This window comes from Lontra canadensis, unplaced genomic scaffold (assembly GCF_010015895.1).
Source record: "Lontra canadensis isolate GAN:19392208 unplaced genomic scaffold, GSC_riverotter_1.0 scaffold7, whole genome shotgun sequence".
In the NCBI taxonomy this organism is placed as follows: domain Eukaryota; kingdom Metazoa; phylum Chordata; class Mammalia; order Carnivora; family Mustelidae; genus Lontra; species Lontra canadensis.
The window spans coordinates 5586035-5611391 of NW_022631001.1; the positions used below are offsets into that span (position 1 = coordinate 5586035).

Sequence of the window (25357 nt, forward strand, 5' to 3'; positions counted from 1 at the left end):
AAAATAATTGCAGCATAAAGGTTCAAGAACATTAAAAATGATAGCTATTAAATCGTAACAATTCACAGGACGAGATCCTTTGTGACATCTAAAGTATAAAAGAATGAAATTAAGTAAATGAAGAGAAGCTTTTATCAGCAAAAAATGACTTTTATTTTCCTCTATGAGATGTTTTATTTATTAAACCTTCTGGTAACCATAAAGCAAAAATCTAGAGCAAAGACCCACAACAAAAAAAGAAGACTGAGCAAATCACCAAGGCCAAACACCAGCATACAAAGGTAGACAGAAACAGAAGGAAAAAGAAACAACGGAGAGATAGGTAACTAGAAGGCAAAAGATAAAGTGGCTGTAGTAATTCCTCACATACCAATAATGAATGACCCTACATGTAAAATGGACTGGGTTTACCAAAAGGCACACTAGTGGCTGGATGGGTAAAAACAAACAAGAAACAAATAAACAAAAAAACACCCAAGGCCCATCTATATGCTCTCTACAGAATTTTCATTTCAGCTCTAAAGACATAAACAGGCTCAAGGTGAAAGGATGGAAAATGACATTCAAAGCTAGTGGAAACCAAAACAAGGTAGGCACTGCCTACTTATACAACACAGGCTTCAGGCCAAAAATCGTAAAACTGGCAAAGATCATATAATGATAAAAAGGTCCATACATCACGAAAATATAACAGTTGTATATATGTATGCTAACACCTGAGCACCAAAAATACATTAAGCAAATACTAACAGATCTTAAGGGAGAAGAAGACAGTAACAGAAGAGTAGGGGACTTCAATACTCCACTATCACCAATGGGAAGATTATCCTGACAGAAAATCAACAACATAAACACTGGAATTGAACCATACTTTAAAGCAAATAAACCTATCAGTCATATACAGAATAATTCATCAAACAGCAAAATACACATTGTTCTTAAGTGCACATGAACATTCTTCAGAACAGATCATAGGATAGGACACCAAACAAATCTTAGCAAATTTAGATTGAAATCATACTATCTTTTCTGGCCACCATGGTATGAAACTAGAAATCAACAAGGGAGAAATGAAAAAAATCTATAAATATGTGGAGCCTAAACAAATAGATCAAAAAAGAAATCAAAAGGGAAAGAAGTAAAGTTTACAGTAATAAACACAGATGTTAAGAAATTAGATCTCAAATAACCTAACATTGTATCTCAAAAAGTAGAAAGATCAAATAGATCAAATAGATCTATTTGATAGATCAAAGAAGAAATCAAAAGGGAAAGAAGTAATGTTTATAGTAATAAACACAGATGTTAAGAAATTAGATCTCAAATAACCTAACATTGTATCTCAAAAAGTAGAAAGAACAGATTAAGCCTAAAGTTAGCAGAAGGAAGGAAATTAATAAAGACCAGAACAGAAATAAATGAGACCAGAGAAACAAGAAAAAAGAGTCAACTAAAAAAGAGCTGGTTCTCCTTTTTTTTTTTTTTAAAGAGCTGGTTCTTTAAAAAGATAAAACTGACAAACTTTCAGCTAGATTAAGAAAAAGAAAACTCAAAATTAGAAAGAGGAGACATTACATCTGATACTACAGAAATACATAGGATCATTACAAACATGAACAATTATGTGCAAAAAAATTATGTAACACAATACCAATCAAAATATCAAAGCCATTCTTCACAGAAATAGAACAATCCAAAATTTTCTGTGGAATCACAAATGGCCCCAAATATCCAAAGCAATCCCAAGAAAAAAGGCCACCACCAGAGGTACCCTTGAACAACATGGGTACAGATTCTTCATACAGTTTAAAATCCTAGTATAACTTTGACTTCCCCAATACTTAGCTACTAATAGTCTACTGTTGACCAGAAGCCTTACCAGTAAGAGAGTAAAAAAAACACGTGTTTTGGGGGCACCTGGGTGGCTCAGTCAGTTAAGCATCTGCATTCCACTCAGGTCATGATCCCAGGGTCCTGGGATCGAGTTCCACATCAGGCTCCCTGCTCAGCGGGAAGACTGCTTCTCCCTCTCCGCTGCTTCCCCTGCTTGTGCTATTTCTCTAATAAATAAAATCTTTAAAAAAAAAAAAAACAACCCTCCACATTTTGTATATGTATTATATACAGTATTTTTAAAGTAAGCTAGAAAGTGTTGAGATAAGGAAAATACATTTGCAATACTGTAAAAAATTCATGTGTAAGTGGTCCTACACAGTTCAAACTCATGTTGTTCAAGGGTCAGTTGTACACTAGCAAAGCCACAGTAATAAAAACAGTACGGTACTGGCACAAAAATAGAACAGGAGAGAGGCCAGAATGAAATCCTGGCCTATGTGGTCAACTAATACTCAACAAGGGAGCGAAGAACACCTGCTGGGGAGAGGACAGTCTTCAACAAGTGGTGCTGGGAAAACTGGAGAAATACATGCGGAGAGTAACGGAAGTGGACCCCTACCTCACACCACTCACAAGAATTAACTCAAAATATATCAAAGACTTAAACAGAAGACCAATGCCATAAAATTCCTAAAGGAAACATAGGAGGAAGCTCCCTGATGTTGGTCTCCTCAATCATTTTTTAGACATGAATGCCAAAAGCACAAATAAGAAAAATAAGAATTAACAAGTGGGACTACAGTGAATTCAGAAGCTTATGTAACTTTCATATTTGAGAGCTGTTTTATAACTTTATATCTACGACTAGTGGTTGTGCAGGTGCACTTTTTCCTTTATGATCTGGGATACAAAACAGAGACCTGTGTGGTTGTGTCAAAGTTCTTTAGCCTCCTGTAACTTGTTGGCTTACTCTTCTAGTCTCACTTGCGTATCTCGACTCTTAGGTACCAGTACCACTCAGCTAGCCACAACTCTCCCATGTCAACTGCAGAATCTGGCCTTTTCCCTTTTTATTTTATCCTGTTGACCTGGAACACTTCGCTTTTCTGGCTAATTCCAGTTCTCCAGAGTCTAGGCATCACTTCCTCCTCCAGGATGTTAACCCCCTCCTCTGTGCCTTCACTGCACTGCGCTCGTGCTGTCACCACCACATTCACCACACAAGTGCTGAAATAATTCAGATGTCTACCACCTACCTTGCAAGCATACCCTTCTTAGCCTGGTATCCATTTCGGCATCTCACACACAGAAGACACTTGTGTAAGAAGTGCACTGCACCAGGGCCCTCGCAACAAAATAGGTGGCTAACAGCAAACCCCTCCGTTGTAAACTCTCAGACGAGAATGAGGCAGTTTTGGTATCCTTGTTTTCAACTCTCACCTGACTGTATTAAAACTGAAGATGAGAGTTTGACTCCTATCTGAGGGATGGGGTGGGTTTTAGCACCATTAAACTTCTCCTAATTAGGATTTAGAGCCATTACCATGCCAAATGTCACACAGTTTAATGACCTGAAATTCAAACACAGCGATAGCAAAAGTTTAATAGTTGAAATGGTGGTCGAGACACAAGAGAATATTTTCCATGTCACCAAGAGCAGTGATTCTTTGGGTCTGTGGACTCACTGTTGTGACGTCAAGAGAATACAGAACTGCGCACGCAAGCAAAAGTTTACATACAATTTCAGAACATTCACAAACCGATCCAAATTCAAGGAACCTAAATGAAGAACCCTGTAAAAAAATTAATTCAAGTAAGAGGCCTAATAAGCTTAGTGCCCAGATGGGCACTACATTTCATGCTAATTATACCCAGATAAAATCCCAGAACTTCCATCTAGATCCCAGGGAAGGCATAAAAAAATCTAACATGTGGTTAATGTGTCCTTTAGTAGTCTTCAGAGTATCTCATCACATGCCATGAGACAGTTAGTTGTCTTGTTGGGTTTAGCTTCTGTGTAAGCATGAGAAAGGCAAATTATGTAATATATTCTATTGTTTCTCAAAATATGTTAATGTCCTATTTAGAAATGCATTTTTTAGAGAGATTACAACAAATAAAGCCTTTATTAACAGGCTGTTAAGGAAAATTTCAGTGTTTCCTTAAAAAAGCTGCTTTATTGACTTCAGGGGCAAATTTATAAAAAGTTCACATGTCTTGATCTATGCAGAATTATGATTCACATTATTAACATAATGAGTTACATGTGTACAGCTAATGCACTCATACTGCACACCGATAACATGTCCAAGGGGCTCTTCTCTAAGTTTCAAGATTAAAAAACACAATGCCTTGAACTCAGTAGCATGATTACAAACAGGTATTATTTAAAAACAACAAATGTATATGCTTTACAACATTTCCTCTTCTCTCTTCATTCTAAAAGCTCATTTACTTCATTAGTACTTTGCTTATACTTCAAAAAATGCTTTAAAATTTTTGCAGTGAATGGACTTAAAATGAATGCTGGGTCTTTAAAAATTTTTTAATGGTGGATAACACCAATACAAGTCTATTTAATACTGATCAATGTCTGGAATGTCAAAAAACAAAACAAAGCAATCCTCTTAAATATGTATAAATACTTAAATATAGAAAAGCTCCACCAATAGTCGAAACAAAGTATATTTAATGGTTGTATTGGAAAGGAGAAAGGGGTGATTTGTGTCAGGGGAAGATTTAGAAAGATTTTTTAAGCAAACACTGCCTACAGGACAGCCTTGCATTTTGATAATTTAAACCTAATTTTACTTAGATATGTAAGGAACTGTTAAAAAAAAAATCACACCCACAAGTAAACAACTGGTAATTTGTTTACAAAGTGCAGTATTTCAGTACAGCAAATTCATCTCAAAGAAGCAGTGTGTGTGGCTTCCTGGCCTTTAAAACTCCCCTGGTTTCCACTTAGGTGGTTTAACATTTAGTTATGATGCGTAACACAAGAAGCTTGTGTAATGAAGCTTGGGCCCCTTAACACCTGCTATTCATTAATTCCAACGTAAGAGAGTATGAGACCTGGAGAGTAAATTGTCAAAATCTGATTGATGAGGTACAGATTATCTGAATAAAATTTATAACCTGGTACCAGTTAGTAATCCCAACATAAACTATTGCTTTGTAATGAACTCTGTATGGTTTGCATGTCCTTCAATAACTGAAGATTTTTCCTGCTTTTTTCACCAGGTCTCGGTTTGACAACGTCCTTCTTGCTTGTGGTCCCTGTGATTCCAGAAGAACGACTGCTGCTGTTTCCTTCTTCATCAAGAGTCTTTCTGGTGGTTCGCAAGTCCCTCTTCTGCTTCTCTACCTTCTTTTTCTCCAGCTATAGCAAATAACCAAGGCAGGGAAAAAGGAGAATTCGATGAAAACATTCTCTTCTGACAACTGGTATTTTTAACTCTCACATAACTAAAATGCAGATAATATATTTTGGGTTTACTGTTTTAAAGCCTTCAAAAACTTACTGTACCAGTCACTGAACACTGTGTGTCAAAATATAAAGGGACATACAAACAAGAGAACAAGAGTAAACATCAACATTGGGACTCTTTCAGAAGGTAAGGCAGTGTTGCCCAAGTGCAGAATAGAGTGAGAAACAAGAGGGGCTGGGGGAAGGTGTCACGGAGAAGACAAAAAAATCTGACATGGTAAGTGAAGGATAGGATAGATACTAAAGGTAAAGAAGAGAAGAGTGGTTCTAGAAACTCGTTTGAGGAGCAATGAAACATATTCTAGATGGACAAAGAGATGTAATGGTAATGTATTAATATAAAAGATTTTAAATTATTTCACTATTTTAGAATAATTTAAACCAGAGAATTTGTTTTTAGAGAGCTTTACTTGTACTTTAAGTCACTGCCAAGCTGGTGTTCCATTAGCGAGAACAAAGTTAAATCGAATGTACAAAAAACAAATTAGACCATTACTCCTATATTTGCTTATATTTATTCTTTTTTAAATGTGAACTTTACAAAAATACTTAAAAATCTCAGGTTTTGGAGTTGAAAAGACCCACGTCTGCATGCCAGCTCTGCCATTTACCAGTAGGCTAGTATGTCCTTGCATAGAAGTTACTTACTTTCACTTTAGGAAATGCCTACTTCCCAGGAAAGAGCCCAGTTTCCTTATCCATAGAGTAAGACAATACACCCATTTCATAGGTGTTCCATGAAAATCAAATAAGAGGACATATTTAAAAGCACTTAGCATCATGCCCATTATACAGCCACCAATCAGTAAATGTCAGCCAAACCTATTCTGCTTCCAGTCTTTCTCCATTTCCATCAGTGGTATGGCTGCCCTCTCCCTTAAATGATATTCAGCAGCAAGCTGCCCTGATCTTTCTACTTCCAAAGCACACTTCTAATCTGTCTGCTTCTCCCCCACTGCAGTCAGTGATGATCTCTGACAGAGAACTTCCCCCTGCCCAGCTGGTCTCCAGCCCACTCTCAGCAGTCACAGCAATCGCCTAAGCCATGAATCACTACGTTTCTCTCCAGACGAAACTCTGGAGTGTGCCCTCCCACTGCACTTAGTAGGTATTAAATACATAGCTCTTCTTTAATTTAATTAGCAACAGAAATATAACAAGATTTTTTTTCACATATTTTTATCTCACTTACTCCTTTGGGAATCAAGAATTTCCAAGTGCTTTCAAAAGACTCAGATACATTTAGAACCATTTAAATTCATCAGGGAAGTTTAAGTTTGTTCATATAAAGGTAAGAGTAAATATATTCATTATTTGAAACATGTATCTTAGATGATGAAATCGACTCTCAGATTACAAGAGTGTCTTCCTTCCTAGCCCACTGAGCACCAATCCTTAGTACGAAGGACTGAATTAGTGTCTACATTAGAGAAATGCTCCCTGTAGCTCCCTATCTGTGATACATTTCAATGTCATCGATTAATGTATTTGAGGAAAAGGGCTTTTGGTTCTGCTTTGTTCTTTTTAATCATTAGAAACAGGGAAAGGGAAACTGAGTTGGAGTTACCTGGGCTTGGTATTTTCGAACTTTAGTTATTTGGTTGGCTTTGGCCTCCATCCTCCCCACCAGTGCCTCCAGTTCACACTCTAAGTTGTCTTTCAGTTCAACAGTTGGGGATTCTTGGATAAGTTTTGCAAGCTGCTGGTGGTCACTATATAAAAAATAAAAGCAAGGCTTGGTTAAATTTCTGGTTTCATGGTTAGGTCCACCACAACCCACTCACCATAGGACCACTGGTCTGTGCAATAAAAAATGACTCGATTTCTTAAACAGAGCAACAAGATGGTTTAAAGGCTCAAGAAAGGCACTGGAGGCAAATGCACAAGAGGAGTTCTTAATTTCAAAGACCTAATAATTTATATTCCTTCCTCCCCCAGAACAGTATACATATACATGTATATTGAAAAGAAAAGCCTAGAAAGACAGGGAGGATCTCGTTCTTCAAATACATCCTAACTTATCATTTAAGTTGAACTAAACTCCATGTGTATCAAGCTCCCGATAAGAAAATAAAACTTAAATGTAAACCTTGATCATGAAAACATTTAATAGTATTAAAAAAGGGAGAGATTTTCCCCAGAACAGTTATATTTGTTAAGGTCTTAGTGATTGGTTCAAGGACTGTGCTCATATATTTGCTGAACAAATTAACAATATAATTAATGACGTCACCAAGAAGTTAAAATGAAGTTTTAGAACTGTAATTTTTTTAAAAAAAGATTTTATTTATTTGAGAGGGAGACAGCGCAAGCAGCGGGGAGGAGCAGAGGGAGAGGGAGAACCAGACTCCCTGCTAAGCAGGGAGCCCAATTCGGGGCTCAATCCTAGGACCCCTGGGATCATGTCCTGAGCCGAAGGTAGACGCTTAACTGACTGAGCCACCAGGCACCCCAGAACTAAATATAACTTAAAAAAAAAAAACCCAAAAAACAAAAACTAAAACTCACAAGCTCATTTGCCCAAATTCATCCTGTAAAGTCTGTAAGACTTCTGACAACTCTTCATTAATGCTGTTGGAGGAGGAAGGCGTTACTGACAACTTCTTACTTTTATTACCACTTCGTGAAGAACCTTGCTTTGTCAAAGGAACATTGTTGACCACTCGATCGTTGCACAGGGCTTTACTGTGTTGCTTCATTAGATGCAAGACATGCTGAACATTGGCTACCACAGCATGACTAGGACTGGTGGACTGAAGAAAAATGAGAATTAGTTGAAGCCACATCCCCTAAATCTGTTTTCTTGCTTACTCTCTAAGTAGCATAAAAGACCCCCACCCACCAAGAGGCAATATAAATCTCCTAGAGTAAATCCAAGTACCAAGTCACACTGAACCTCTGAAATACCTCCAATCCACCTCTTCGTCTCCACCCTCCTGTCATTCCCTTGCAACTACCCCTACTACTTGCTACAGGAAGATTCCATTTGGCCTCCCTGCCCACAGTGTGTTCAGTCTTTAACTCCATAGTGCTAAAAGCTCTCCTCCTAAAATATTACTCTAATAGGAGTATCAGGTTGTTCTCCTACTTGAAATATTTGATGTTAAGCCCACTAACTTTAATGTCCAAACTCCTTAGCATAGGAAAGAAGTCTTCTATCATTGAGCTGTAACTGATACCCCACTGGCCTTATATCTCACCATCCCCTAATTTCTCTGCTTGCTTAAATTTTTTATCTAGATTCAAATTAACATATAACAACGTGGATGGAACTAGGAGGTACAATGCTAAACGAAATAAGTTGGTCAGAGAAAGAAAAATACCATATGATTTCACTCATGTAGAATTTAAGAAACAAAACAGATGAACAGAGAGGAAGGGAAGGAAAAATAAAGTAAGATGAAAACAGAGAAAAAAAAAAAAAGAAAGAAAACAGAGAGGGAGGCACACCATGACAGACTCTTAACTCTAGGAAACAAACAGTGCTGCTGGAGGGGACAGGAATGGGGGATAGAATAATTGGGTGATAGGCATTAAGGAGGGCACTTGGAAGTAACGAGCACCAGGTGTTGTATCCAACTCATGAATCACTGAACTAGCTCTGAAAATCTGCATTATTTAAATAAACTATGTTTGCACATGCCATTTCTTTTGTGTGGTCAATGTTTTTACCATTCTTTAAAACTCAGTTCATATATATTAACTTTTAAAGACTTCCTTAAAACCTCCCGGTAATGAATTGGTCCAATTAAGTAGTCCATTCTCAGATCACCTACAGCATTTATGTCTATCACAGTGTTTATCACAATATATTACAATTGTGATTGCATATTTATTTCACTTACTAAACAGTGTATGTACTTCCAGGTAGGAGGGACTGTGGTCAAATTCATTTCACTATCCTCAAATAGTAAGATGCACCAAGTTCATCCTTGTCACATAAACAACAACAGGAGAAACGTGGTATCCTTCTCAAAATTTCTGGTTTTGAATGTTAAACAATAATCTCCATATGCTATTTCAATTTACAAACAGATGGCTGGACAAACTTGGCTCCATGAGCATCATCTAGACAGCTTGTTTAAAATGCAGATTCCTAGACAACACTCCAAACTCAGTGTGGTGTCCAGGCTTGGAAATGTGGTTTTTTTTTTGATTTAAAGAAAATTCTATGGAAATGTGTATTTTTAAGATTGCCAGTTGATTCTGACCAGCCAGGTTTGAAAACCACTGTGCTAAGCTAACAGTCTCTTTTTTCTTACTTTCTATTGTTAGGTAGCAAACTGAATCCAGCATTATATACGAAGAAGTTTGTATACTATATCCAAGTAGGGTTTGTTCTAGGAATTCAAGACTAGTTCAACTATTTTAAAAATCGATCAATGTAATGCATCAACAGTATAAAGGAAAAAGCACATAACCATATCATTTAATAAAGAAAAGCATCTGAAAATATCCAATGCCCAATCAGGTACTCTCAGCAAAGTAGAAACAGAAGGAAATATCCTCTAGTTGATAAAGAGGATTGATAAAGAACCTAAAGCTAACATCTTACTTACTGGTGAGACTGAATGGTAATGTTCTCCCCCCACTCAAGATGAGACAAAAGGCAAGGATGTCTACTCTCATCATTCCTGCTTAATCTAATATTAGAAATTCTAGCTAATGCATTAAGGCAAAACAGGAAATAAAAGGTTTGCAAATTAAAAAGAAATAAAACTGTCCCTATTTACAGATGACATACTTCTCTACACAGAAAATCCAAACCAATCCAAAAAACAATTCCTAGAACTAGAAAGTAATTCAGTGATATCACAGAATGTAAGCTCAACATACAAAAACTAAATATAATAGCAATGATAACACAGAAACTACATTAAAACTAAATATAACTTACACTTGCTATAAAAAAAAAATAATGTGAGTTTAAATCTAATAAAACAGACATGGGACCAATCCACCAGAAACCATAAAATACTGATGAAAGAAATTGACGATCTAAATAAATAAATAAAAGCTATACTGTACTCATGGTCTGGAAGACTCAACATAACAAGGACATCAACTCCCCTAAGCTGATCTATAGGTATAATGTAATTCCAACCAACATTATGAAAAGACTTTTTTGTAGACAGAGACAAACTTATTCTAGAATTCTTATAGTCAAAGAAACTAAAAGAGCTAAAACAATTTTAAAAAAGAATAGAGAAAAGAATCACTCTGCCTGATGTTAAGACTTACTATAAAAAGCCACAGTACGGGGTGCCTGGATGGCTCAGTTGTTAAGTGTCTGCCTTCGGCTCAGGTCATGATCCCAGGGTCCTGAGATCGAACCCCGCATCGGGCTCCCTGCTCAGTGCAGAGGCTGCTTCTCCCTCTCCCACTCCTCCTGCTTGTGTTACCTGTCTCGCTCTCTTTCTGTCAAATATATAAATAAAATCTTAAAAAAAATAAAGCCACAATAATCAAGGCAGTGTGGTACTGGCAAAGAGGTAAACACATATATCGATGGAACAGAATAAAAAATAAACCTTGACCTAACAAGCCTCATGCTGTATACAAAAATCATTTCAAGTAGATCACAGATTTAGATGTAAAATATGAAACTATAAAATACATATGAAACATAAGTGAAAATCTACAGGATGTTGGTCCTGGAAAAGAGTTCTTAGACCTGACAGCAAAAGCATGATCCATAAAAAGCAAAAATCAATTAACTGGATTTCATCACAACAAAAAGCTGCTCTGTGAAACACTCTAAGAGGAAGAAAGACTGGGAGAATATATTCACAAACTATGTATTCGATATATGACTTTTATCAAAATACAGAACTCTTAAAACCTAACAGTAAAAACAAAAAACAATAAAAAAAAAACCCCATAATAACCAGCCTAATTTAAAAAGGGCAAGAAATGTAGGTAGATATTTCATTAGAGGATATATGGATGGTAAATAAGCACATGAAAATAGGACTACCATCATTACTATAATATAAAATCAAAGCACAGTGAGATATCATACACTCAGAATTGCTAAAATAAAAAGTGACAATACTCAATGCTGATAAGGACAGGGAAAAATTTCATAATTTCATCTCTTGGGCACTGCTACTAGGAATGAAAAATGTTACAATCATTTAAAAATAAGTGGATAGTTTAAAAAGAAAATATACACTTACCATACAACCCAGTGATCACATTCCGGGACATTTATCCCATAGAAATGAATACTTATGTTCACACAAAAACCTGTACACAACGTTTGTACTGGTTTTGTGAACACCGAAACTGGGAGCAACCCAAAGGTCCTTAAGTGGGTGAATCATTAAACTGTGGTACATTCACACCATGGGATATTCAGCAAAGAAAAAGGAAGGAACTATGGATACACACAACAGTTGGATCAATCTTAAAGGATTTATACTGAGTGAAAAGGTTAATATCAAAAAGGTCACATCCTGCATGATTCCTGTTTTTGAAATGGCAAAACTGTAGGCATGGAGTGCTGGTGGTGGTTGCACGAATATGTGATAAATTCGCACTGACCTAAATCCACATGTGCATGTGCACACATACACACCCACAAGGGCATGTGAAACTAGAGAGATCTGACTTAGGTCTATGGATTATACCAATGTTAATCTCCTGGTTGTGAAACTCTACTATGTTATGTAATGTACCGCTGCTGCTGTATAAAGGGTACAGGGGCCCTTTATTATTTTTGCAATTTCCTATAAATCTAGAACCTTTTCAAAATTAAAAAGTTGGTCTATGTTTTTATCAAGATGATTTAAATTCACCTACAATTTAAATTCACCTACAATTAAAATGGTTTAGACAGACATTCTCCCTCGCAACTCCGTAGTCATCAATACAACCTTGATTATCAAGAACCAAATTCATTTGTCTCGTTAACAATTCATTTTTATTCTTTTTTAAAAAGATTTTATTTACTTATTTATTTGACAGAGAGAGATCACAAGTAGGCAGAGGCAGACAGAAGGGAGGGGGGAGCAGGCTCCCTGCTGAGCAGAGGACCTGATGCGGGGCTCAATCCCAAGACCCTGAGATCATGACCTGAGCCAAAGGCACAGGCTTAACCCACTGAGCCACCCAGGCATTAACAATTTAATGCTGATATACATAGTAATCATTTAGAGTGTGAAAATATGTGAGTATGTGAAATCATTATTCTGCTCGTAACTTGTGTTGGCGATACTAATTGTCTATGTATACTTTCAATAAGCATTATGCAGATTTTAAAACTCTTTTTTCTGTTATTTTGCTGATTGTATTTATTAATTTTTTGTTTGTTCAATATAATTTAAAACTTAGGATATGTACTTTGTTTTTTTAATCTCATTTTTCTAATAATTCATTTTTATTGCCTTTTACAAGTGTATTGGTCTATGACAACATCTAATTAAAAATAAAAACTGAGGGGCACCTGGGTGGCTCAGTGAGTTGGGCTTCTCTGCCTTAGGCTCAGGTTGTGATCCCGGGGTCCTGGGATCGAGCCCCACGTCGGGCTCTCTGCTCAGTGGGTAGCCTGCTTCTTCCTCTCTCTCTGCCTGCCTCTCTGCCTACTTGTGATCTCTGTCTGTCAAATAAATAAATAAAATCTTTAAAAAAAAAAAACAAACTGATCCTTCACAATAGACAGTTTGAGAACACTTGGCTAGGTGACAGCACATTCTTGGCTATTTGAATAATTTTCTTTCAAAGATTTTATTTATTTGAGAGTGAGCGAGTGAGAGAAAGCATGAGTGGGGTAGGAGCAGAGGGAGAAGCAGACTCCCTGCTAAGCAGGGAGCCTGATGAGGGGCTCAGTCCCAGGACTCCAGGATCATGAACTCAGCTGAAGGCAGACGCTTAACCAACTGAGCCACTCAGGCACCCCTATTTGAATAATATTTCATAAAGAGTACAAGTAACTTCAGAAGGAGAGTTTAGGTTGAAAAGACTGGTCTTCGAACCTGCCTTGTTCAAACTTTGTATTAATGACTTCAATGAGAATTATCAATGATAGGCAGTATTTGGAGATAATACAAATAATGAACTAGATTCTAATGTAACGTGGGACAGGGTCAATCTATTCCTATAGCTTCATTTACTTACAAATTCTGTATAAAATAATTAGATCTAAGTGTAGGACCTACACTATAGAAGCTAATGAAAAGATTCAGGAAAACACTTGTTACTTCAGTTGACTCTAAAATTCATGAGAGGGGGAGCCTGCTTCCCCCTCTCTGCCTACCTCTCTGTCTACTTGTGATCTCTGTCTGTCAAATAAATAAAATCTTTAAAAAAAAAAAAATTCATGAGAGGGATTGATCATGTGGCTTCCGCCAGAACATTAATATGATGCTAGGCCGAGGTGTGACAAAGCATCTATTCTGTGCTAGTCATACCACATTTAGAAAGGAAGAGAGTGATAAGGAGATAAACTCATTAAAACACATCCTGAATAGCTGAAGAAAACATGTTTATAACCTAGAATAGAATAAGGAGATGAGAATAAAGTTATTTTCAAAATTTTTATATTACCCTATAGTCAAGGGCTCATTTGTTCTATGTGGATCCCTGAGAGCAGAAAAAGAACAAAGATAATTTACAGTGAAAGATTTTAACTCATTTAGGAACTTCCAAATAAGTGGTCTAGAAATGTATCAATGAGGTCTCATTAGATGTATTAAAAAAAAAAAAAAAGATTATTTTAGAGAGTAGTGGGGAGAAAGGCAGGGGGAGAGAGAATCTCAAGTAGATTCCCTGCTGAGTGCAAAGCAGGACTTGGGGTTTGATCCCAGGACCCTGAGATCATGATCTGAGCTGAAATCAAGAATCAGCTGTTCAACCAACTGAGCCACCCTAACTAACACAGAGTTAGCACTTATTAGAAATGACCTAGTACTTGCTGATATTTGACAAAATTATCATCTCTACATTTAAGCACTAACTGGGTGGCTCAGTCGTTAAGTGTCTGTCTTCAGCTCAGGTTATGCTCCCAGTGTCCTGGGAACTAGCTCCACATCCAGGCTCCCTGCTCATTGGGAGGCCTGTTTCTCCGTCTCCCACTCCCTCTGCTTGTGTTTCTCTGTCAGATAAATAAAATCTTAAAAAAAAATTTAAAAATAAAAAATAAATTAATAATGAAGGAACAGAAGATTCAGGTCTATTTCTGACTGCCTCTTGGGAGAATGAGTTCTTAAGTAATATGCATGTGAGGACAAATAGTATATGCTTTCTACTTATTAAAATATCTACCTATATTTAAATATAAATGAACAAGGTTGATATTAAAAATCCAATGCTACAAATATACTATTTCCTATTTCATTTACTACCACTCCTTCTCCAAACCAGGGCGTCGGATCTTGTTCGAAACTTTTGTACCTTTCCTTGCACATATGTTTTACCTGCTTTAAAGTCCCCCTAGTCTCAGCCCTGCTTTCCCAATCCCATAATACCTTCTTCTATCTCATTCTCACATTACTATGATCCATTGCTGGTAAAGGGGCAAAAAAATGTTTTCAGCATTTCTAGGCATACAGGTGTATGAGCTGATTTAATTCAAAGAGCTAAGTTGTAAAGAAAAAAAAATCCAGACTTTGACCAACTCACCTTTCCAGCTACAAAAGGCATATCCCCCAAGCATAATCTATAATGTGGTTGTGCAGCAAAATAGTTCCTAGAACCTTTCTGAATGGAAAGGAAAGAAAAACAAGTTTATTCACAAGATAAAAGCTGACCATATAGCACTAACCTGAAATTTCAGCTTACTGCTGGGCTACTACTTGCTTTATCGATACTAGAATGTTCTTGAGCCCCTAATAATACTTGACAATATGCATCCTAGCCTAAGAAACGCCAGGAAGGAAAAAACAGTATGTGCCAAAACAGCAATTACGGTCTCAGTAAAAAAACTGTGTGTGTAAGTATGTGATACACGTATAGTCAGATATAACTAAAAACACTTAAGAGTAAAAGGTCATTAATGAAATACTGAATAATAATTAAGATTTGCGTAGTGTTTTGCAGTTCTAAAATGCTTTCATGTATGTTATCTACTAAGGTAAAAATTCATATATAATTATTACCCCCATTTTCCCAATGAAGAAACTGAATGAAAGAGATCAAAGGTTGACGTACCACACTGTTTTGAGTATTTTCACATAAATTACGCTAAGTGATAATCAGCACTTTGACTTACTGGTCCCATTTTCATACCTTTTCTGGTGGTTTTGACTTCTTTTTTTTAACTCTTCTTGCAGTGGGAACACATGGAGTTGCCTTATCTTCAAAGACAATTCTATTTGTTTCTAGACCAGTCTGCAACTAAAAAAAACAGGACAGCATAAATTTAATGCTATAGGAATAAAAGCTATTATTTAAATCTGAGATTTGCCATGTAAAGACCTGTAAAAACCTACAGTAGTATCTGACTGGAAAACACATCACAACTGTATAACCTGTCTTGAATCAATCTTTCAACATTTACCAAATATTTTAAATCAATTACAAGTCTGTCATTTTATCTTGAAGTGCTGTGTTATCATTTGTCAGTGGTTTTTTTTTAGCTTGGAATACTTTAGCTCCATTATTTGTAGTTGTTCCATAAATTAGACCTAGTGAGTTAAATGCAATATATCTAATTCAAAACCACTGTTTCAATATTTTCTTTTTTACACATGGCAATCACATCAGTGCCAGGCACAAAGCAGATGGAGAGCAAAATACATTTCTTCCTCTTTAGAAAATTCATACTTTTATGTTTTAAAGAAAAAGGAACTAGAAATTTATGTCCAAAAGAACTGAAAGCTATGGTAAAGAACAGCAGATGCTGTTATGCCCTTTTCTCTAGTAACTTAGTGACTACATTAATTTAAAAATAATTTCCTTTGCACATGGTAGAAATTCCATAACCAATTTCTAGGGGTATCAAATAAGGACTGCTGCCATCCTTAAACCAACTTTCAGATTTCCTAAAACAACAACAACAACAAAAACATAAATATACACACACACATGTGTATATTTGTCTACAACAGTGGTTTTTCAAACCAGCCTGTATATCAAACTCATTTGGAGTTTATGAGAAACATTCAGATTGTAATGATTTTCTCTGGACCTCATTGTTTAAAAAGTACTTTAAAGTTCCCCAGGAAATTATGATGGAGCTGAAACAAACACTCAGAACCAATGGATTAAAGAAATAGAATACTAATGATTCCTACAATGACTGCATTCATTAGGCAGAGAATCTGTTCAGAGACAAAGCAAGAGAGGGATGCTTACCCTCAGGAGCATTTACATTAAGCATCTAACAATGCTTTACAGATAGTAAACTGAATAGATAGAATTCATTGAACATAAAATTACTCTCTGGAATACCTATGAAGCCAATGAGCTTGAACAGCATAAAAAGAACAATTTTTTCTGAATGTTTTAACTTCCAGTTTATTTATTTCTTCTTGGTAGTGGTTATCTATTTGTGTGGCAGAATTTTACCATTTGAGTACTTTAATACTTTGTCTTTTCTCCTGTTTGATCTCTCCAATACTTGGAAGACATAATGTGAAGACCACTTCATCATGTTAAAACCCAAGCTCTGAATGGTTAAATACCTTGCCTGAGATTAGGAAAGTTAAGGTTAACTTGACTTGGGGATGCTTGGGTTGCTTAGTCGGTGATCAGCGTCATGATTCCCGGGGTTCTAAGACTGAGCCTGGCATCTGGCTCCCTGCTCACTGGGGAGTCTGCTTCTCCCTATCTCTCTCCCCTACAATTCTCCCCAACCATGTGCTCATATGCTCTCAAATAAATAAAATCTCTTAAAAAAAAAAAAAAAAAAAAGGTTAGCTTGACTTGGAACCATGTACAATCCCTGGTCATTGTTATTCCACAATTGTTATTCCATTGTTATTCCTCACTCTCAGAACTCAAAACCTTTTCAGGGTGCCAGGGTGGCTCAGTGGGTTAAGCCTCTGCCTTCAGCTCAGGTCATGATCTCAGGGTCCTGGGATCAAGCCTCGCATCGGGCTCTCTGCTCAGCAGGGAGCCCGCCTCCCCCTGCCTCTCTGCCTACTTGTGATCTCTCTCTCTGTCAAATAAATAAATAAAATCTTTTAAAAAATTTACTATATTATCAGTAATAAATATTTGGCCCCTTCTTTGTGCCCGAGAAATGAAAAAAGAAAGCAAAAATACTGTAAATTAAAATTTAAATAATGAACCTGCTTAATTTTTACTTCATGTACAACAGAACTAACCACCACAATGCCACAATGTATATAAAGCACAATCCACAAGTTTGCATGTTATAAGTGAGGAAATGGAGAAAGAAAATAAATCAGGTTTAGTAGAGATAAGTTAATTCAATGAATTCTGGGAAGTAATGAAGAAGTAGACAAGATGACAAACAGAACAGAATGTTTACAGTCTTCAAGCCCACATGTGAACTGAGCTGGCATCTGACCACAGCTGAACTGCAGAGCCTCCGTTCCTGTTTTTGGAATCGAGACCTGCTTCTTGTGTTAATATGATGGGAAGAGATACATACAAATGTATAAAACTTAAAGACTTTGGAAGTGGGAGGGCAATATATGGGAGGTATTTAAACAAATAAGCTCGTAAGAGAGTCTTCAGTTACAAACAAGGTGTTTATTTTTAAGACTTACAGGGTACAAAAGTATTACTGTATCTTTAAGAAATGGAAGTTCTCTTTGGTTTACACAAACTCAGTGTTTCTGTGAATTCACACTGCCCCACCTATTCTATTTGGTAGCCAAGGCACAGGATAAAATCAAAGACTAGGAGCAAACAGAGCTCGCTTTCCCTTTATGGTAGCTTTTGTGAATTAGTATGGGTCACTAGCTAGTGGGGCAGCCTATTACCTCAATTTCTGTCCTGGTGTTTTGAGGCCACTAAGGAAAAGGAAAATGTGTAAGATGGAAACTACATGATGGCTTTCAAACATTTCCAGTAGTGTCCCATGTGAGAAATTTTACATAGTTACGTATTACATTATATATATTATCTGTGATGTTTTTGTCTACTATTTTTTCTAAATGCTGATTGGAACATCACAATTTAAACAACTCTAAAAAACTGCTCAACTTTTACTGTCGCCCTGTAAAAATATAGGTTTATTTTCCATATCAAGCTATGTCTGACAATTAATATATTTGGTTATTCCAAAATATAAATAATTTAAGAAGTCCACATTTAATCTTTTGTATTAAAAAAATATGAAATACGAGGAGCCTACCTGCTGACACTGCAACTTACCTGGGCTGCCTTAGTTTGCATACGTTTCCTTTCTTGTTCTTCTTCACGGAGCTTTGCTTCTAACTCTTGCATTTTTTTCTAGTAATAAAAATATTAAAAGTGAAAGATTTAGTGTTTTTATGTAAAATTTAAAACAGCAACATAGTAATCTGCTATAAAATTTTAGCACAGTAAATATATGCTTGTTAGTTCACTCTAGTAATGGGATTGTGGTTGCCAGTAACCATGACACTCTTTGTGATTCATTATTAGTCATTTGTGAAGTAGCTGTGAGGCAGTTGAACAGAATTATGGGTAAAATCTATGGCCAAAGCACACAGCTCTGAACGAAGGCATATAGTGTACATGGAAGCTAAACTAGGAACTTAATCTCAGTGGTAAAAATATTTCCCAAATGAACCAATTAAAACTAAAGAGAACAGCTTAAACCAAGTAATACAAGCCTTAAGGATGATAAAAACATTTACGCTTCCAACATTTTCAAAAAGAACTATTTCCTTATTTACATCAAGATTATAAAATGTGAACACTTTCTCCAAATTTACATATTTGCCCTTTAAAAATTCCTGTTTCTTTGCTACAAGGTCACTTTTCTTCCTATGAATATTCAGTATTATAAAATGATCAGTTTTACAAAAGAACCAATATTTTGCACTGATGAGTGAAAGAAACATTCACTGACTTCTGCCAGGGCCTGCATTGTGGTAAGTTTGTTATACTCCTGCTCCAGAAGATCCAACTTTTCAAGTTGGCTCTGCACATGTGTTTGATCATGTTGTCGTTCTCTTTCGAGGGAAACCTAGGGAACAGTAATAAACAGCACGATAATTTGACAAAACAAAAAGCAAGTGACACAGGGCATATACTATATATTATATTTGTTTGGCTTTTCATAGAACTACTTAGATACTACAGAGAAATTCTAGGAGAACATATTAAAATGAAACCACAGAGGGAAAACAAGTGGAATCCTGTTCTCACCATACCCTATTACATTTGGTTCCATATACTGAGACTTTCATTATACTCTGGGGTAGCAGGGATTTATTAGATACACATAGAGTAATACTTTCAATGAGTCTGGTTCACTTACACAGTTAATCTCTCAATTAAGGCAATAATTATTTTTGTATCTATCATTTATATTGTCTCTGAATTCTATGCAAAATATCTAGTATTATATTTTCAGGTTTAGTGTCAAGGTGTTGAAAAGACTACCATCTGACAGTCACAGAGTAAACCATTAAACTAGACTAGGCTAGTGGACAGTTAATGCCCTTAAAAAATACACTGTTAAAAATTGGCATAAATCACATTTTATTTCCAGTACCAATCTTAAGAAATGGGCTATTTTTGAAATTTACTAATGAAACAAGGTTATTAATTCAAAGACATTTATTATATATGCCTAACAGATATACTAATCAGAACATTTTACTCTTTACTCTTCTCTTACAGATTCTTTCTAACCTAAGAAATGGAATACCCCAAATGAAAGAATTGCTATATTATTGTATATAATGCTTTCTATTTCCAATCATGTGGCAGATTGAACTGACTATCCCTTTCCCCAATGTATAAACGATTCACGTAATTTAATCTTGGGCTGTTATACTGTTCAAAAGCCAGAAGCTATTGAAGCTGTAAGCACAGGATATGGCAGGGTGTGTGAGGGTCATGGAAAAAGGAAACCTCTTTATAGCTATGCTGAAGAAACAAATCACATTTTCCCCCAAAGCCTACCCAAGCTGTTTCTCAAGATGAACTCCTTGTACTACTATCGGTGATTAGGATAAAAGGAGAAATGACTATCCTAACAGAACCGTTAGTCTTTACTGTGAAAAAAGATCTTTAGGTCAGTCTGATTTTCCCCATAACTAACATTCTTGAAAACGAATCTGTGATACACCATACCTGTTTTTCTAAGACAGATGTCCTTTCCATTTCTGCATGCTTTATCATATTGCGCATGTATTCCAACTGTTTTTCTAGAAGATTACACTTATTTTCTGCAGCTAACAACTGAGATGTCAGTTCTAAAAAGAATACGTAACAAAAGGAGAAATTAGCTCACTCACGGGAAGTTTTAACAAGCTATTTAATGGGAATTAATTCTACTATGTATACAATGAACACTTTTCAGTAGCTCTAGAAGCCTATTCAGATGACTTAAGTCATTCTCTTTCTATATGCTAGTCTAATCTGTCTTGAATTCAATCAGTAAATATAATGCAAGACCATCAGCATGTGTTCTTCAAAACACACCTGAGTATAATGCAATTCTGGAGTGCTCAAAAACAATGACTAATAGAAAATACTAATGTGAAATTGCTTTTAGAATAATTTTACAAGACATTTTGTGTATTTCATTTTGTATTTTGTGTATTTGTAGGTTTCATTTCCTTCATAATTAAACAAACCTTGATTGTGCTTTGACTCCTCATTCTTTGAATTCTCTCTTTCTTGTATCTGTTCATCCAATACTTTCTTATACTCAATTGTTTCTCTAGACAAGGTTTTCACACTTTCTTCTGCCTGAATTCTTTCAAGTTCTAAGCGTCGAATCTTATCTTGAAGATTCTTCAGAGCAGAAAATATAGCTGCCAAATCCAAACATGCATAATGTAAATATATGGAGAAAGTTCAATGAAAAAAAAAAAAACCTCATCTAAATAAAAAGTAAAACATGGGTGGGCCCAGCGGAGAAACACTCTTTGGGAAAAATGAAATGCTTATTACTGCGACATAATAGTTTTTTAAAAAATCCATTAAAAAAAAAATCCATTTAAAGACATACTCTGAGTCTCTGAAATACACTAGACACTCAAAAACCAAATTATGGTAAAACATTTTGAAGATTTTATAAAATGGTAAAAATATTTAGCTAATCATATAAAATTCATTAACTGTCCAAAAGTACATTAACTACCAATCTGCTTCCTGTTTTATTAATGGGATCATGTGCAGACTCCAACTGTAGTTACAGAACTCAAGCACAAAAGGACTATTTTTTTAAATCTCAATTTTTCATTATATAGGAAAAATTCTATTCATTCTTTAAACTGTTCCCCCCACCAAAAGTTTCTGATTATAAAAGTAATACATGGTCTCGATAGAAGGCACAGGAAAATAAAACAAAAAGAACTACTTACACTCTTACTATGAAGAAGTAATGACTATCACTTTTGGTTACTGCTTTCAATCTTTTTTGATATGAATAAAACAAATTTAAATCAAAATTTATCTAAGTTTTCTTTTTGATGTTAGTACTATGAAACTGTGAGCATTCCCTCATACAATCAGATAATCTTAAAAGATTACTTCCTCATAGTCAATAACTAAAAATTGAAAAATTAAGTTGCTGGGTCAAAAAAATCCATATCTGAAAGGTTTTTGAAACAAAGTACCTTCATAAAAGGCTATATCAATTTATAGTTTCATCAGATGTATGTGTCTTTGGCAACACATACCACTATTAATTACAATATTTTTGTTATTTTGATTAAGAAACAAAAGCTCCTTCTGGTTATTTCACTTTGGATTTCTATTAAAAAAATAATATATATATATATATATATTATATATATATATATAATATATATATATATATATATAAATAAATAAAACTGGCCAATTTTCTTCTGAATTCCTTAAGAAAAAGTCCCCCCTATCACTTTATTATTGGTCCTTAATTCCAGAAAATATATCTGCCAGTTTAGATGTTGTCAGTTTTGGCATAAAGATGTTCTGATTTTTCATATTATAACAACTTTAACATCAAGTTCTTTATATAGGTAGAACATTCTTCTGTAACTTCAAGAATATATAAACTTTATATTTTCCTTTATTGTATGTGTAGTTTCACATATGTTTATATTTAATTCTTTAAGTGAAATAAAAGTTACTTTTGCATTGAAGGAAGAACTTTAAATGGCATCTGTATCATATACCAAATTCACACAGGTACCAATATTTATAGATGTAATTATTACTCACACACATGTACCCACTACATAGTTTCACACACACACACACACACACACCGGAAACAACAGTTTCAGGACTTTTATTCTGATTTCGTTATTAGTATTCCAGTATTTTAACTATTAAAACCTAATAAACATTGATACTGCCAGTCTCCTACATTACAGAAATCCTTAAAACATTTCAAATATATTCTTATAATTAACATATTCAGAAACATTTTCCCTAAACAATGACTTACATGAAACATTATGTAAACCATATAATACATAGGAAGAACTGTCATCTTGTAAAAATCGAGGCTTCTTACTCAAAACAAGACACACTTTTCCGTTTATTAATGTAATTCATTCATTCGCCAAATTTTTATAGCCTAGAATGTTACAGGCTCCAAAGAGGAGACTGATACATTTTATAATATAGCCAGCTTATTCTTTCTATTAGGCAATGAGACTACAGTGGAATTAGAAAGAACACAGACATGAAACACATACAACGTAGAAACCTAAAAAATCAACGGAAAAGACTGAGGAGAGGAAAAGATTCCAGATTTAGGATTATTTAAAGGAACAATTCTCTAAAAAACCTAGAGTAGTTAGATAACAAATTTAATAGGAAAGGAGAAAATCAATATATGCCTTTTATATCAATTCAGTTTTTTTTCAAGATTCATTTATTTATTTCAGAGAAAGAGAACACGGTAGGGAGGGACAGAGGGAGAAGGAGAAAGAATCTCAAACCAACTCTGCTCTGAGCACAGAGCCTGATGTAGAGCTTGATCCCACCATGAGATCAGGACCCAACCTGAAACCAAGAGTAGGACACCCAACTGACTGTGCCACCCAGGCACCCCATCAATTCAGGCTTCTTATTTTTATTTAATTTTTAAATTTTCTTAAAGATTTTATTTACTTATTTGACAGAGAGAGACACAGAGAGATAAGGAACACAAGTAGGGGGAGCAGGAGAGGGAGAAGCAGGCTTCCCACTGAGCCCAGGACCTGGGATCATGACCTGAGCTGAAGGCAGCCACTTAACAACTGAGCCACCCAGGTGCTTAATTCAGGATTTTTAAAACCTCTTCTGAACGACTCAGACTTTGTAATACCCAACATTTCTTGCATCCCTTCATTAGATTACACCTAATAGTTTATGACTTTGCCAGTACTTTATTTCTGCATTTACAGTTATTAGAGCAATTGGTTGGAATGCATCATTTTTGTTCTGCATGTCAGCAACTACAGTATCACAAATGTGCTAGATTAATAAAAAGACCCAGTATGAGGTATATGCTCTCTTTTTCTAGCCATTTGGAATGGCTGATTTGTCACCAAAGTTATTTCAATGTTTCTCAACAACATAAAAAAATGGGAAGATAAACCATGCTCATGGACTGGAAGAATTGTTAAAATGTCCCTATTACCAAAAGCAATCTACAGATTCAATGTAATCCTTATCAAAATACCAACCGGTTTTACTCATAGAACGAGAACAAATGATCCTAAAATTTATATGGAACCATAAAAGCCCCTAAATAGCCAAAGCCATCTTAAGAAGCATAAACAAAGCTGGAGGTATCACAATCCCAGATTCCAAGACTGCAGCAAAGCTACCATAATCAAAACAGTATGGTACTGGCACATAAACACAAAGATCAATGGAACAGGATGGAAAGCCCAGAAATAAACTTATATGATCAGTTAATCTGTGACAAAGGAGGTGAGAACATACACTGGGGAAAAGACAGACTCTTTAATAAGTGGTACTGGGAAAACTGGACAGCTATATGCAAAACAATGAAATTGGACCACTTTCTTACAGCATACACAAAAATAAACTCAAAATGGATTAAAGACCTAAATGTGAGACATGAACCCATAAAATTCCTAAAAGAAAATATAAGCAGTAATCTTTTGGACATTGGCCTTAGCAACACTTTTATAGATATGTCTCCTTATGCCTGGGAAACAAAAGCAGAAATAAACTACTGGGACTGGATCAAACTAAAAAGCTTTTACACAGCAAATGAAGACATCAACAAAACAAAAAGGCAACCTACTGAATGGCAGAATATTTACAAATCATGTATGCTGATAAGGGGTTAATGTCCAAAAACAGACAAAGAACTCCTAAAACATAACACCAAAAAAAAAAAAAAAAATCCACAAATAATCCAATCAAAAGGAGCAGAAGACATGAATAGACATTTTTTCCAAAGAAGATAGATCTAGATGGCCAAAAGACACATGAACAGATGTTCAACATGCTAATCACCAGGATATGCAAGTCAAAAGCTCTATGAGTTATCACTTCACACTAGTAAGAACAGCTAGTATCAAAAAGACAAGAAATGACAAGTGTTTTCAAGGATGTGAAAAGGGATCGCTTATGCACTGTTGGTAAAAGTATAAACTGGGGAAGTCACTGTGGAAACATTAAGGAGGTTCCTCAAAAAAAAAAAAAAAAAAAAAAAAGGAAATACCATATGATACAGTAATAGTGATTCCACTACTGATTACCCAAAGAAAACACTCACATGCACTCCTATGTTTATTGCAGCATTATTTATAATAACCAATCTAAGCACACATCCACAGATAAAGAGGATGTGATATATATAATGGAGTATTAGATATACCACACATATATACATAATGGAATATTATTCAGCCATAAAAAAGAACGGAATCTTGCCATACATGACAAGATGGGTCAATTTAGAGGGTTTTATGCTAAATACATAAGCCAGAGAAAGACAAA

At 35.4% G+C, this 25357-nt stretch overlaps 1 protein-coding gene across 3 annotated transcripts in view; it reads right to left on the reverse strand.

Annotated features, from left to right (window-relative positions):
- Positions 1-3383: 3383 nt before the first annotated feature.
- CEP57 (centrosomal protein 57) overlaps positions 3384-25357 on the reverse strand; it is a 40470-nt gene continuing 18496 nt past the window's right edge. For 2 of the 3 annotated variants that reach the window (XM_032852747.1, XM_032852746.1), the window contains 9 exons: positions 21034-21213; positions 20528-20649; positions 19296-19412; positions 18614-18691; positions 15554-15661; positions 14948-15025; positions 7835-8079; positions 6894-7038; positions 3384-5218 (listed from right to left, as the gene is read on the reverse strand). In XM_032852747.1, the coding sequence (XP_032708638.1) occupies positions 4985-5218; positions 6894-7038; positions 7835-8079; positions 14948-15025; positions 15554-15661; positions 18614-18691; positions 19296-19412; positions 20528-20649; positions 21034-21213 (1307 nt within the window). In that variant the 3' untranslated portion in view covers positions 3384-4984. Of the gene's footprint in view, positions 5219-6893; positions 7039-7834; positions 8080-14947; positions 15026-15553; positions 15662-18613; positions 18692-19295; positions 19413-20527; positions 20650-21033; positions 21214-22320; positions 22402-25357 lie in introns of those variants that run through there. The other variant, XM_032852748.1, reaches the window with a different exon arrangement.